The sequence below is a fragment of the Corvus cornix genome, chromosome 1A (assembly GCF_000738735.6).
Source record: "Corvus cornix cornix isolate S_Up_H32 chromosome 1A, ASM73873v5, whole genome shotgun sequence".
Classification (NCBI taxonomy): Eukaryota; Metazoa; Chordata; class Aves; order Passeriformes; family Corvidae; genus Corvus; species Corvus cornix.
Window position 1 is genome coordinate 51027017 of NC_047057.1, and position 14136 is coordinate 51041152.

The following is a 14136-nucleotide window of genomic DNA, read 5'->3' on the forward strand; positions in this document are numbered from 1 at the left end:
TAACAGTAGGCCAGAAAAGACGCAAGCTTCTTTTGTGGGAGGGTTTCTGTGGATTTTTTGTTTAGTTTTGGGCATTTTTTGTAATGAAGAAAATCCCAGAGAGAACAAATTCTTGAACATTATCAGGGATACCTGGTGTGCTTTCAACTTTTAGATATAAGAGAAAAAGGTCTTGGGAAAAATAGGTGCCAGTGTGGGTTATTCCTCTGTAGGTCTCAGTTCTACTAAGTTTTTAGGAGGTTACATGGTAAGAATGAAAATAACCATGCAGTCCATTTTCTGCTATGTGAGCTGACATCCAGTGCTTCAAGAACAGAGCTGTGACTGACAACTGTCAGTCTTTGGACCTTAAGGCCAAAAAGCAAATGGACAAGGACCAAAAGGAGGAAGGTGGTGCAGAGATCCAAGAGAGAGGCATGCCATTATCTTTCCTGGATCAAAGAGCTTGTTGAGAGGTGTGGTTCTACTCACAGAGAGAAGGAAATAGCTCGTTTGAATCTCACTGTGGACAAAGTGATTCCATAAAAACAGAATTCCTGAAAAGGATTCAGCCAAGCAACACTCACATAAGTTTCATTCAGCAGAAAGACCTTGAAACATGTTTATTTACATTATTTAAATCCCAGAATCTCTTCTTTTTCTCAAGGGGGATTTTGGACCATGGGGCTACAAGGCTGGCTAAGTACATACTGCAGTTAAAGAGTCCAAGTACAAGAAGAAATACAGATCAAGTCTCTAGCCTAAGTGCCAACCTTAAAACCATATTTGCTCCTTTAACAGCCATGTCCTTCCACAAAGTTTTGCACTCAAAATGGCCATAAAGTGCATGGGTGGGACAGAGGCAGAGAGCAGGATTATGAGGCACAGTTATATAAGTATGACCATCCCATGAATGAACATGATTGAATATTTTGAGTCAGGAGCTTGGCTTAATTAATTCCCCATGCTGGCAGCAGCACTCTCTGCCATCCATCTGATATGGTGAAATGGTCACAGAACCACAGAATGGTTGAGGTTGGAAGTGACCCTGGGATGACATGTGTTCCACCCTATCTGCTCAGGCAGGGTTACCTAGAGCTGGCTGCCCAGAACTGCTGTCATCTTTATCCTCCTAAGCAGCAGCAGCAGCAGCAGCAGCAGGGTAAGGAGAAAGTGCTGAAGCACCATGTGCACATAATTGTTATCCAATGCCTTCATCTCAAGACACTTAACCAGGAATGCTAAACCCATCTTTTCCAAATCCTGTTTCAAGGCAAACTACCTGCACAGCTGGGAGACAATGCAGCTTATTACACTGTTTTCCCCTTTCCCTCAGAAATAATATTTTCAGGCTGTGCCCGCATGTACCACTCCACCCAGGCCCCGTCGTACACTGCGACATCTGGCTTGCCACAGAGGTAGGCCCCCAGAGCCACATGGCAGGCAGTGACCCCAGAGCCACACGTGGCTACAACTGGCTTTAAGAGGTCCACCTTCTTCTCCTGGAACAGAGTACGGATCTGCTCAGGGGTCTTCTCTAACCCAGACTCTGTGAGGAAATCAGTGAAGGGGATGCTCGTCGACCCAGGGACATGACCAGGCTCAATTCCTGGAAAAAACAATATGGATAGGAATTAACCTCTATTGTCTGGGACAAGTCTATCGCAAAGCCTAGTCTGTTTCACTGGGAGGAATATTTATTGCTTAGTGTATTTTGCTAAAATGAATACATTTATTTCTGTTACACTTTGTTTTACTAGATTACTGATTGCTCAGGAAGGAGGGCTCTATGTGTAACCTTCATGCTACCACACAGGCACAACCCTGTCAAGTTCCGTTCTTTCCCCTTGTTCCCTCCACATCTTTCTCCCCGTCAGAGCAACCCACGCTGATGAAGCACCTCCACAGGCCATTCTGAGGGGAAGAGCAGCACCAGTACTTGAAGAGACCAGCGATAATGTTTGAGGTGTATTGAAAGCTATATTTCTCACCCCAGCCCCTCATGAGGAAAAAAAGATGCATGGCTTCCCCACTGCTGAATTTTCAAAGGGTAGCACTTGCTAGTCAAAAGGAGAGGAGGACAGGTGGACACATGGCCTCAAGTCCCATCCCATAAAAGACAGCCATTATTTCCCATCATTACAGGAGTCAAAGTGATGGGCACCTTAAATTAAGCCCCTCTTTATAATGCCAATGTCTCAGAAGGCACATTACCATCTCGGGGTTCTGGCTCTACTCCCCGGAACCGTCCTGCAGCGCGGGCATCCACCAGTTGGAAGCGATGGGAATCCAAGTTATCTAAGACATCCTCATAAGTTTTCACCAGGGACTTGTCCAAGGAGGCATGGAACTCAGATGGAGCTACCTGGGTTTTCCCAGAGCTCAGTGCATTCCCCTCTCGCTGCCAGTTCTTCAGGCCACCATCCAGAAGGGAGACAGCTTCATGTCCAAAGACCCGGAACATCCACCATACCCGGGGTGCTGAGAAGAGACCTTGATCGCTGCCATCATACACCACAACGTGGGAATCATTCCCCACACCCAGCTTCCCCACATACTCAGCAAAGTCACTAGCCTTGGGCAGCATGTGATCGTAAGGCGAGGTTCGGTCACTGCACTGGTCAATGTCAAAGAAAACTGCACCAGGGATGTGGCGCTCCTCAAACTCCCGCTTCGGATCACGCTTCATCTTCGGCAAGTACCAGGATGCATCCACGATTCTCAAGGCCAGGCCAGCTTGCTGGGACTTGATGGCTTCTGAAAGCCATTTTGCAGACACCAGAGCTCGGTAGAGGAGTTGTTGCGACATCGCTCCCGAGTCCTGGCTGAGATTAGCCAATTTCTGGATTCTGCCTGAGTCCACCTGACTGCAGAAGGTAGAAAATCACACATTAGAGACCGGCCTTTCAAAAAAGCGACTGGACAAAGATGCATTTTGGGACCCAGGTCTGCACTGAGGTGCTGGCTAAGCCTACAACGAAATGCTCCAGCCCTGAAAGCAGTTTTCCAGAGCTCATCTCAAACACTGCCCCGAGCGGGACAGCCGCGACAGTCCTGCCCTGCGCCCAGCCCCACGCAGCCCCTCTGGCCCCATCCAGGGACCCCAGCCAGCACTGACAGCGGCCAGAGGGGAGCAGGGCAGCCCCAGGAACTAAGTGCCCGGGTGAGGCACGGCCCCACAGCTCTGCCCGTCCCGGAGCACACCTGCAGCCGGGGCCTTCACAGGGGCCGCGCCGCCGCCCGCTGCGAGCCCCCCCGGCCCGGCGAGGCCGCGGTTCGCGCCGCTTCGCCCCGTACCTCCGCGCTGGGCCTCAATGCCCGCCAGCCACCGCCGCCGGAGGGCGGGAGCGCTCCCAGCGGGCCGGTCCCGGCCGTACGGCCGCCTCCGTGCCGCCCCTCGGGCCGCGCCTCCCGCCGCCATTTCGCGTGTGTCGGGCTGTGTCGGGCTCTGTGTGTGAGGGGAGTGCATCCCAGCGGCGGCGCCCCCGCCGGTCCCCCGAGATGGCGCGGCAGGGTCTCAGCCGGGCGCTGGTCACGGCCGCCTGGCTGGCGGAGGCGGTGCGGGCCGGGCGGGTGGGCGCCGGCCTGCGGGTGCTGGACGCCTCCTGGTACCCCCCCAAGGAGCGAAACGCCCGGCAGGAGTTCAAGGAGAGGCACATCCCCGGCGCGTCGTTCTTCGACATCGAGGAGTGCCGGGACAAGTCCTCCCCGTACGACTTCATGCTGCCCAGCGAGTCCCACTTCGCTGACTACGTGGGGGGGCTGGGGGTCAGCAATGACACCCACGTGGTGGTGTACGACGGGGACGAGGTGGGCACCTTCTACGCCCCCCGCGCCTGGTGGATGTTCCGGGCCTTTGGGCACAAGGAGGTCTCTGTGCTGAACGGTGGCTTCAAGAACTGGTTGAAGGAGGGGCACCCCGTCACGGCGGAGGTCACCCAGCCCACCCCGGCTGTCTTTAAGGCCAGGCTGAACAAGGCCCTGGTGAAGACTTTTGAGGAGATGGTACAGAACGTGTCGTCCCTAAAGTTCCAGGTGGTGGATTCCCGCCCCGAGGGTCGGTTTCGGGGGACAGAGCTGGACCAAGGTAATGGAGGTGGGACTGGCACCTGCCCCAGAATGGGATGAATGTCAATACTACACACTGGGAGTAACAGCTCCTAGCAGCCGTCAGACAGGTTTTCCTAATGCACAGGCGTGCCTCGGCCTGACTCATTGATTACCTTAAGGGATCCGCAGTTGCACGTTCAGATCCCAGTGCCATCACTGAATGCTTTTGTTGCAGTTAGCTCTAAAGCTGCAGGAGGAAATAGCAGAAAAGGGCTGCAGTCATTTGGTTCCTGGATCTCCCATCCCGCACCCTGCAGAAGTTTATCAAAATGCAAACATGAGAGATGAGAGCTCCCAGGGGTTTATTCAGGGTCCTATCAAAAACCAGCAGACGCACACAAACTATCAGTATTCATGTAGGCACCTCTCACCATAATGAGGGCACCAGCAAAAGCCGAGGTTTTAGGTAATACAGTAACCCCAGGGACATTCTCCTTATCGCTCTGATTCCCAGCAAATAGAGAATTTGCTTGAGCTGATCTTTGTTCTTTTACTTATGTAAGAAAAGCCTGAAGCCTTTGGCAAATGTATCGGGTGTTAGCTCTCTCTTTTGGATGCCCCAAGTTACAGGAACAAAAACTGATTTTGTTACCTCCGTTAAGCACTGGACACACAAGCAGCAGGGGTGGGAGAAGTCCTGTGCAGTGGGGACAGCAGGTACAGCAGTGTGCCTGGAATGAAATGGAAGTTGGTTAAAGGAGGCCCTTGCTGTGTAATTTAAGCCTTGGTATATCCCAGAATAACCTCCCCTCTGAAAGGGTGTAAAGGAAACTTTCCTGACTGACCATTTAGGAAGCACTCTGGCGATCACAATTCCACCACCAGAAACTTTTAACTGCTGGGACCAGAGCCCTTCTCAGCAGGCAGCTCCACTGAACTGGTGGGTGTCCCTCTTGGCTCCCTACGCACCCTGCACACACACACAGAGCAGGTTTTCTTACCGTCTTGAGCCTGGACTTCCCTTAGCAGAGCCTCAAAAGTCTGGTTCCTTAAAGCAATTTATTAACAGCACAGTAACACAGTAACAGCTTGAGCTGGTGTCTCTGAGGAGGGACCTGAACAAAGGAAACACTGAACTTTTATACCCTCCCAGTCTGTGTGTGACGAAGTCCTGGCTCTTCCAGCTGCGTCCTGGCTCCTGCTGTGTCTCAGTGTCCGGTCACCTGGCTGTGCCACAGGTCCTGTGCCCTCTGTTGTGCAAAAGGTCGGCGCCAGTTCCTGGCCTCTTGCCTGGGGCTCTCACCACCCAGAGCTCAACCTGCGGCTGACACTGCAGCTGCACACCGAGCTACCTGCACTGAATGTGTTCCTTGACGAGGGAATCGCAGAAATGGTTGGAAAAGAAGGAGTTCCTAGAAGAAAGCACAGGACAGCTCAGCAGCAGCTGTTAGGTCTGAGCAGAGCCCACACTGCCGGAACGTGCGGCGGGCTGTGGCTCCCAGGCAGTGCTGCCCCAATGCCCCGCAGGTTGTTGCCATTCTGTCCTGGCTGTTCACATATGTGTCTGCTGCTGTACAGCTAGTTAGTGTGACACCATGTCCTGAAGTACATTCCTGCATCCAAACTTCAGAAGCATTTGGCTGTAAATGACTCTGTACACGTGGGTGGCCCAGGTGTCTACAGTAAGCCCCCGCAACACATTTGAGCTGTGTAAAGACAATGTGGAAGGTGAGAAAGGTAATGGGAGTGATGGAGAAGACTGTGGAAGGGAAAGGGAAAGCTAGACTTATTGCTCATTCTGTTTCTTCTACCACGGCCCATCGAAGGTTGAATTTTAACCTCAAGATGTAACTAAAATGCTCCATGCTGGGAGCTGGTGGATTTTGCATTCTTTCCCAAGGTGAGGGTTGTCATCAGGTGACAAATACTGCAGCCCCAACAGCATCTTCGAAACAGATTTTTCCTTTGAAATGAGTCAGCATGGAACAGCTTATTTGTGGTGGTCCAGTTTTGCTTCCCACAGCAGATCCAGCAGGATAAGCACTCCAGCTGCAGCTGCTCATTCCACAGGAGCTTGACAGCTTTCTGAACCAAGCTACCTAGTAGCAGCACATCAGCCAGCAGTGGGTAAAAGACATTGCTTACACCTAAAAGAACAATTTGAAATCAATGCTGATTAATTGCAGGGGTCATCCAATCAGGGAGGATGCAATTTAGAGAAGACTAATGGTCTTCAGGTTAAGGAACTTGCTGCCTTCTCAGGTGATTTCAGTTTAATTATTGCTTCAGTTCTTGACTTCCTAATTAAGTCAATTAATCTCTCCTGTTCTGTGAACTCCATCTCTAGAAGAGGCTAATTGCAGCTGACTCTTTCGCCTCTTTAGTTTTTCAGTTCTTTGTGGTAAGAATTAATTGTCCCTGGTTTATTTTTATCCTTGCTGGGATTTAGACCTCTGCACTGGTTAAGATAAGCCATAATACAGGACTATTTTTTATTTGCTGGAAGAGGTTCACCAAAGTTGCCAGAGTGGAAAAAACCAGGCATTTCTATGAGCCAGGTCTCATAGGTTTTAAATGCAGGTATTGCTTTGGGTGAAAATCTTGGATGTTCATGCAGAGTGTGCAGCATAAGCCTGACAGATGTGCAGCCCTGACCTATGCACCGAGTACTTTGAGGGGCCCCTGCACAGTGCTGTGTTTCTGCAGGAACTAGCAGTCCAGGGCTGATGATAAAAATAATTACATGATGGTTGCCAGTACTGACCCTCTGAGTGCTGGGCACTGAAAACTGATGAACAAGAATTGTAGCTAACCAAGTGCATACAGAAAAGTTGTGAATTTCTGAATTCAGAGGAGAAAGTTGCCAGGCAAGAACTCCATCATCTAAAAAAGAGAGCAAACCCAAAATCATTTCTTGAACTTACAGGTATTTTTCTTCTCATTCTCAGCCCTGAAGTAGTCCTTGTCTTCCTCTGGCATACAGAACTCCATATTTTTGCCCATTTTCCCAGCTCTCCATCCTACCTGCCCCAAACATAAACCTTTTGCTCATCTTGAATATTCAGTGGGAATAAGAATGAAATGTTTTTCCTCTCTCTCTCCTTCGAGAGGATTCTGCAACTGGGTCTGGACTGGCTTTGCTTTGACCGTGTAGTAATACTCGGGGCACAGCAATGGAGAGTGAGAAACTTCATCGAAGTCTGTTTCAACCCACAGGAACCTACGAGGACTTTCGGGGACCTGGCTAGGACCAAGCCTAAAGTGTTCCTTACAATGTGTTCACTGTAGGTTGGACAAGATCAGTAATTGTCCCTTCTAAGACATACCATTTGAATGGAAGAGAGAGATAAACAAGGAGGCAACAGAGGAGGCATTTGGAAAAGAGCTATCTGCAGCCAGCACACTCCAAAGCCATAGGGAGTTAAATATGGGCAGAGCAAATCTTTTATCTTTTTGACATTAAGGAATTTCATCTGGAGCTTTCGTCGCAAAGGGAAGGCTGCAGAGGAGGGGCTGTGGTCTTAGACAAATAGCCAACAATAAAAACAATATGTAAGCAGAGAATCTAACAGATGTGGAAAAGGGGATTAAGTAGTGAAGAAGATAACATATTACAGGTTATAAATTGTGAGGAAGAATTGCCAGACACCAAGCTGAGTGAGACTTGGCAAAAGGAGTTAAAACAAATAACAAAAACTTCTGGAACAGAGTGAACAAAAGAGAACAAAGAGAGAAAGAATAAATAAGGTTGCTGTGCGGTTAGCAGGGGTTCCAGGTGGAAGATTATTTGTGTGTGGTCTCAGAATTATACTGATCCTTGAATCTGTGCTGCCATGTTTTCTTCTCTCCTAAGAATGAGTCTGCAGAGCAGGGAGAGAGCTAACCAAAAGATATCCCCATTCTCAAATCAGTGAGGCAAATGATCTCTACCCCAAATATGTGTCAAAAATCAGTCATGTGACATTTTAACTTCATGAGGCAAGAGTTTGATAAATTTAATCAAAGCAGGGTTCTGTGGGACAGAAACACTTGCAACGTTCATATTTAAAATAGGCAGTACAACCTCGGCAATTGCTGGTCTTCTAACATGGATAGACTGGGAGGCTTTCAAAAAACCCTTCAAGAAAAATTATTTTAAATGAAGACAAAATTGAGTAAAATATGTTGGTAGACTTGCACTGCAGCCAAGGGCTTTATTTCCTTGCCAACAGAATTGGTTGGCCAGATAAGAAAAATGGGAACATGCGTGTCTGGAAGTTATGCCTGATCTTTTCTTCTAGCCATTGGAAGCACCTACAAGGTAGAGTTGTGCTATTTGGACTTCATCAGTGCTTTGGACATAACATTAGAGGGGCATTTATTATCTCAGTATGAGGAGAGGGCAAATAGCACAAATACTGTGAGATTACAAAAAAGAATTGACTAAAAAGCAGATAAGTGAGATAAGAATAGCAAGTACTGAAAGATCTATGGGGCTGGAAGTTGCCAGCATGGTTCCATCATTATGCTTCTGTGCTTTGTTTCGTGTTTTTCTGAATCATTGAGGCATTGAAAATAGGGAGTTGTTACTGAAATGTGCTGCTGACACAGCCATGGGAAGGTCTAAGTGATCGCATGGGGAGAATTATGTGAGGTGCCACCTGCAGATGTAGGAGTGACAGGAAGTATAACACTACAGAGAGCAAAATGAGTGCTTAGTAGCCCAAAACACTGAACTGCTTGAGTTTCTCTTACAAGCGGATGACCCACATTTGGAAGCAGTAGAGGAAGGTAAGACTTGGATCAATTAGTTGACTGCAGGAACATCACATGTGATTTAGACTTGGCAACAGCCTTGGCAACTCCTGTCTACCAACTGTGGTGTTAGGAAATACCACTTCCTTATCCAGAAGCCTGCTGGACACCTAGAGCTGTGTCTAGGGTGGCCAAGACAGAGAAAAGTGTATCTAATGGGCTCTTACTGGATTTAGGCTAAGGACGCGAGGTTGTTGGGAGTGCTTGCCATCAGTCTGTTGGAGCAATAGCAGAAGGGCAGAAAAACTGTTTCAGCCAAAGGGCAGTGTTAGCTCAAGGTCAAATGGTGTACGGACTGACTGTGATGATCTCAACACTGGAAATGAGTATTCCTCCTCACATGAGCCAGGAGGTGCCTCAGTGGGAAGTTTCATGATGAGAATCTAAACTGTTTCTGAGGTGGATGCTTTTTTGAAAGGGAGCTTATAAAATGATTACTGTAGTAGCTGGGGCCCAGGCTCTGTAGTCCTAGGGTTCCTTCCTGGAGTTTTAGTGGTGACTGCATGAATCTGGTGTGGAGTATCCTCTGTTTCACATGGGGCAGGAGCAGATGTATCCTCTCCCCTGTTCAGATCCCAGCTGCATCCAGCCTTGCCTTCCAGTCCTTTGTTTCTGTGCTCTTGACCCAGCAGAGAGAGATGGTAAAGCTTCCTTAGCCACTCGAGAGCACTTCTTAGGCAGTCCAAGGAATTGTGGTTGTGCAGTTTCAGCTCTTTCTCTCAGCTGAACACCCACATATGTGAATAAATGCAGTTTCTACAGAATTCCCCATCTTTTGCACCCACAGAGTGCAAACACTGGTCTCTGACTCCAACAGACTTTTGAATCTCTGGAGCAAGAAAGTCTCCCTACAGATCAAAGTCAAAACTGCTCTAGAATGAGAGTGGTTTTTTCATATCTGCTCAGCTCCTACCTGAAGAGTTGTTTAAGGCTGGTGAATTGTCAGTCTCCAATAAGAGAGGGGTACAAACCTATTTTAAGATGCATGAACAGTCTAGAGAAGCAATATTGATTGCCCAGCAAGCTTCTTTGAGCAAGAGTTCCCTTCTAGTTAATCCTCCAGGACTTCCTGGTCTCAGTACACTTCCCAGTGCCCTAGGATGGCTCACCGACTTGTCTGTGTTGGGGTGATCACCAGTACTGCAGCAGAGCCTTGCAGAAATCCTTTGCTGAATGGCAGGGTCAGGATCATTTACTCTGTGGGAAAGTGGTAGCCTAACGCAGGCGTGTAAGAGGCTCCAGTAAGCAGCTTTGCAGTCTGAGAACTATACACAAGGTTTTCTCAGTTTTTGCTTCATTTTTTGTTTCCTCTCTGTCATACAGACACTCTATTGATGAGTGAGTTTTGCAGTTCTCTGTACTGAAGTGATGAACTGTTGTTTTCTGGAACTGCAAAAATGTGGTGAAAGCATCAGTCCAAAACACTGCCTCTTTCTTTTTTTCTTTTCCTTTTTAAGTGTTAATCCCTGCAGAAGTCAGCAGTTTTTCTCCCAACTTCTCTCAGTAATGCTAAACATTTCTGAAGGATGCATGAGGTGACTCCTAGACAACTGTGCACTCGGGAAGGATGAATCAAGAGACAAAGAGGGTCCATCTGGAACAGGAAGAGAACTTGTGAAGCTGACTCAGGGCAGCTTTGATTGTCTTTAGGCTCTGTCTCTATCCAGCAGAGAAAAAATTCCCTTCAGTTCCATGCCAAAGCTGTTTTCTCCTTACATCTCACCATGTCATGTTACCACGCTGCATAGTGATGAAACTGCAGTGTCATTATGATGTGTGATGTCAGTCCCTGACTAGGTATAGTTCAGTCATTTGACTGTAACAAAGTCAAATGATTAAACTGTCTCAATCTCTCCTATATCCTGAGACCAGTTACCCTAATAATTTGAGCAAGTGGAAAGCTGCCAGTGAAACAGGTTACTATTCATGTGATTTTTTCAGACTTGTCTCATTAGAAGTTCAAACCTAGCAAGGAACCATTCCCTGAAATGCATTTTCAGTGTAATAGATAATGGTTTTGGCTCCAATGAGGCTTGATCCAAAGCCTCTCAAAATCATTGGAAAAGCTTCCATTATTAAGCCTTAAGAGTCTCAATTTGAAGGGTGTGATGCCAACCTTGTCCATCGTATTTTTGTATCTGCTACTCTCTAAAGACCTTGTTTTGACATGCAGCTTTGAACTTGCCTGAAATGGTCAGATACACCAGCAGAAAAAGAGAACCTGTGCTGACTTCATGCATGGAGTAGATAAGAAGTGATACAAAATCTAAATTCTGACTTCTCTGACCCCACTGTCCCAGGATAGCTGCCTCAGCAGTGATGTGGCTGACTTTAAGGTTGCTTTATGATTTCTCTTATTTACTTTTCTGAAATATGATTTTGGGGTGATGCAGGAATAAACTGTGAACGGATAACCACTTTCACAAATTCCACATGCAGGCCACACTTCCTGCTTCTGAACACTGTGTCACTACACACTGCTGGCATGCCTGGGGAAGGTTGGAAATGCATTGCTTTATTCCTCTTATCACATGTGCCCTTAATGCCTTTGTTAGAGCCTTTTCTGTGGAAGTTCTTTGATTCCTGTCATGTCTAGAGCTTCTTCAGATTTCTGCATCTCATTGCTTTCAGTGAGGAAATAGTTTGCTAAATATTCTGGAAGTTTTGACTTCATCGAAGCTGAATAATAATTTGTCCTCTTCTTTTTAGTCCAATACCACTTTGCATCTTCGTCATCAAGTGGAACAAATGAGTCTTTTGGAGGGAGTGAGACTATCTGCAGTGATGTCTCTTAATGTCTCTTGTGGGTGTCTTTCATCACCTACGTTAATGTGTCCTTGCTCATGTTTCCTTTTCTGGTTCACTCTTGCAGGGTTGGAATCTGGCCACATCCCTGGTGCTGTGAACATACCCTTCCACTCATTCCTATCAGAAACAGGGCATGAGAAGAGTATTGAGGAGATCCAGGAAATATTCCGTGAGAAGAAAGTGGATCTCTCGAAGCCGCTGACGGCCACGTGCCGCAAAGGTGTCACGGCGTGTCAGATCGCCTTGGCAGCCTTCCTGTGTGGCAAGCGCGACGTGGCCGTGTACGATGGCTCCTGGTCCGAGTGGTTCCACCGAGCCCCACCACACTACAAGGTCTCCGAGTCGAAGCGCAGCAAGGCCTAGAGGGAGAGCTGTGTCTGGGGCAGTGCGGTCTAGTAGCTGTCTCCAGCCCAGGGTAAAGCAAAAGGGAGGAGGTGGAAGTAAAGGAAAAATCGGTTGATTTGGATTTTGCCAACTTTTATAAGAATTATCATTAGATTTCTATTGAACTTTTGATTTTTGACAATTAATAAAATCTTAGATGCTGCATCTGTGAGTATTTCTAATTCTCCTCTGTTACCTGCGACCTACTTGTGTTGGGTGGGAAAAGGAGCTCTGCAACATGAAAGAGAGTTACACTCTATGCCTGAAGACCTGCAGAAATTCCAGTGGCCTGGTGAGAGATCAGGAGCAGAATGAATGAAAAGTCCAGTGCTAAAATACAGCGCTGGGTACTGGCCATGGGAGGGCCAAGCTGTGGTTCTGTCATTGACTCTGTGTAAGACTTCTCACCAGCCCACCATCTTCCCATTTGTAATGTGGAAAATGGGGGTACCTTCTGTATGGCAACTGGACCCAACCCACAGGGTGGCATATTGCCTCCTTGGGGCCCAGGTAAGGGACATCAAAAAGAAATGTATGGTATCAACTGGTATGGCGCACTTATTGCCCTCTACTGGTGTTCCAGGTAGGTAGCAACAAGGACCCAACAAGAAGGCTGAGGTCAGAGAGCTCATGTGAAGCATTTGGAGATGCTAAAAGATGCAGTTCTGCTGAAATACAGTCTTGTTGATTATCATGACTGTGTTAGGAAAGTCACCAAGAAATCCTGTATGTGTGGTGAGAACTTTTGGGCACAGGTATTTCATGAGACATGAGCCTTTTATTCTGCTCCTTGTGTATTTTTTCAATACAAGCGAGGATAACCCTTCACCACACCCAGTGAGTTCCATTTCCCATGGAGCTGGAGCCCACAGCTCATAGAGGGAGGGAGCATTGTTCCCTAGCAACCATCTCTACTCTTCAGCCTTTATCCCACCTCCATACCTGGACTTCAGCAGGACCTGCCTGCTTGTACGAACCACCAGTCACCACACCAGGGATCATGGACCAGGTGAGAGAGGTAGTTATGGAAGAGGCTTTGCCTCTTGGTAAATCATGGATCTTTGGATTTTTTTTTTTAATAAAAAATAAAGAGGAAGAGAGAAGGAAGAGAGAAATGTTATTTTCACATCCATGGGGCTCCTCAGGTTTGGAAAGTCGCTGAAACCTCCTCATAGTTTGGAGATTTAGTCAAATGCGGAAGGCCTGTGAGACCACTCGTGGCCACGTCGGGTGGCTGGTGAGAATGGCCAGTTCCCACACCTGTCTAAGGATGTTTTCTGCCTGGGAAAAACAGCTCTCTGTTTCCTCAAAGGCTGCATGTCAGGAAAGTCAGAATGTTAGGCTATGCTAAACATTTCATCCAGAAAGAAAGATCAGGTTTAATCCTTTTCAGCTCTTTGATCAAGATATATCTTTTCTGATTGGTTGCCTATTGTCCCTCACAGAATTGGCTTAGCAAAGCAATAAGTAGACATACTTCTGTGGTTTCTGTTATCCAGGAGGATGGTAAAATGGCCTTAAAGTCCTTCTTGGCCTCAAGATGTAGGATACTCTGAGCAGTGCTTTGACTTTGGACCTTCAGGGGTAGAAGGAAAATGAACAATAAAAATCACATGCAGTTGCAATGTTTATATAATAACAGTGACAGCAACATCATATATAGCTACAAACTAGAAAGTAGGAACAGTTGCTTTGGTGTCATTTTGCCCAAGAGGAACTGGGGAAATGAAAGTTATTGATGAATGGGGTTTGGGAAATGAGCACATTGCCTCATTACACAGAAATTCTGTTTTGTTGGAAAAAATGGGAGAGGAGGAATTTCTACATCAGCAGACTGGAAAGTTCTTCCCACTGAATATAGGAATAATAACAAAACAGACATGTTTTTGTTTTAAGTAGGAGGTGGGAGTTAGCACAGGAGTTTATTTAGCAGCAGATTCCTCCACTTTGATCATGTGTAAGTGTATGGCTCTTCTTTAAAAAGAAAGAAGAGCAATAGAGAAAAGAAGCAGATCATTCTCTCTGAGTCAGGACTGTCTTCCTCTCCTCATCTCTTGTGGCCCTGTTCTTTTTGTGGGAGAGGATCTGCAGAGCATGCAGCACTGACTCCTGGAGTCTGAC

The 14136-nt window shown here is 47.3% G+C and overlaps 2 protein-coding genes across 5 annotated transcripts; one reads left to right on the forward strand and one right to left on the reverse strand.

The window, feature by feature from the left end:
• Positions 1–567: 567 nt before the first annotated feature.
• On the reverse strand, positions 568–5240 carry MPST (mercaptopyruvate sulfurtransferase). 4 transcript variants are annotated; one of them, XM_010410541.4, is made up of 5 exons: positions 5031–5240; positions 4682–4760; positions 4203–4276; positions 2194–2846; positions 568–1588 (listed from the first exon to the last, which is right to left on the reverse strand). In XM_010410541.4, exons 3-5 carry the CDS (start codon positions 4241–4243, stop codon positions 1290–1292), a joined length of 993 nt encoding a protein of 330 aa, XP_010408843.2. In that variant the 5' UTR covers positions 4244–4276; positions 4682–4760; positions 5031–5240; the 3' UTR covers positions 568–1289. The 4 variants fall into 4 exon arrangements, with proteins under 4 accessions (XP_010408843.2, XP_019148106.1, XP_039426459.1 ...); XM_019292561.3 differs by having other exon boundaries at positions 4203–4340; XM_039570525.1 differs by lacking the exons at positions 4203–4276; positions 4682–4760; positions 5031–5240 and adding an exon at positions 3277–3379.
• Positions 3388–12182, forward strand: LOC120411875 (thiosulfate sulfurtransferase). The gene is made up of 2 exons (XM_039570528.1): positions 3388–4066; positions 11696–12182. The coding sequence occupies exons 1-2, from the start codon at positions 3481–3483 to the stop codon at positions 11992–11994; spliced, it is 885 nt and encodes a 294-aa protein (XP_039426462.1). The 5' UTR covers positions 3388–3480; the 3' UTR covers positions 11995–12182.
• Positions 12183–14136: the final 1954 nt, after the last annotated feature.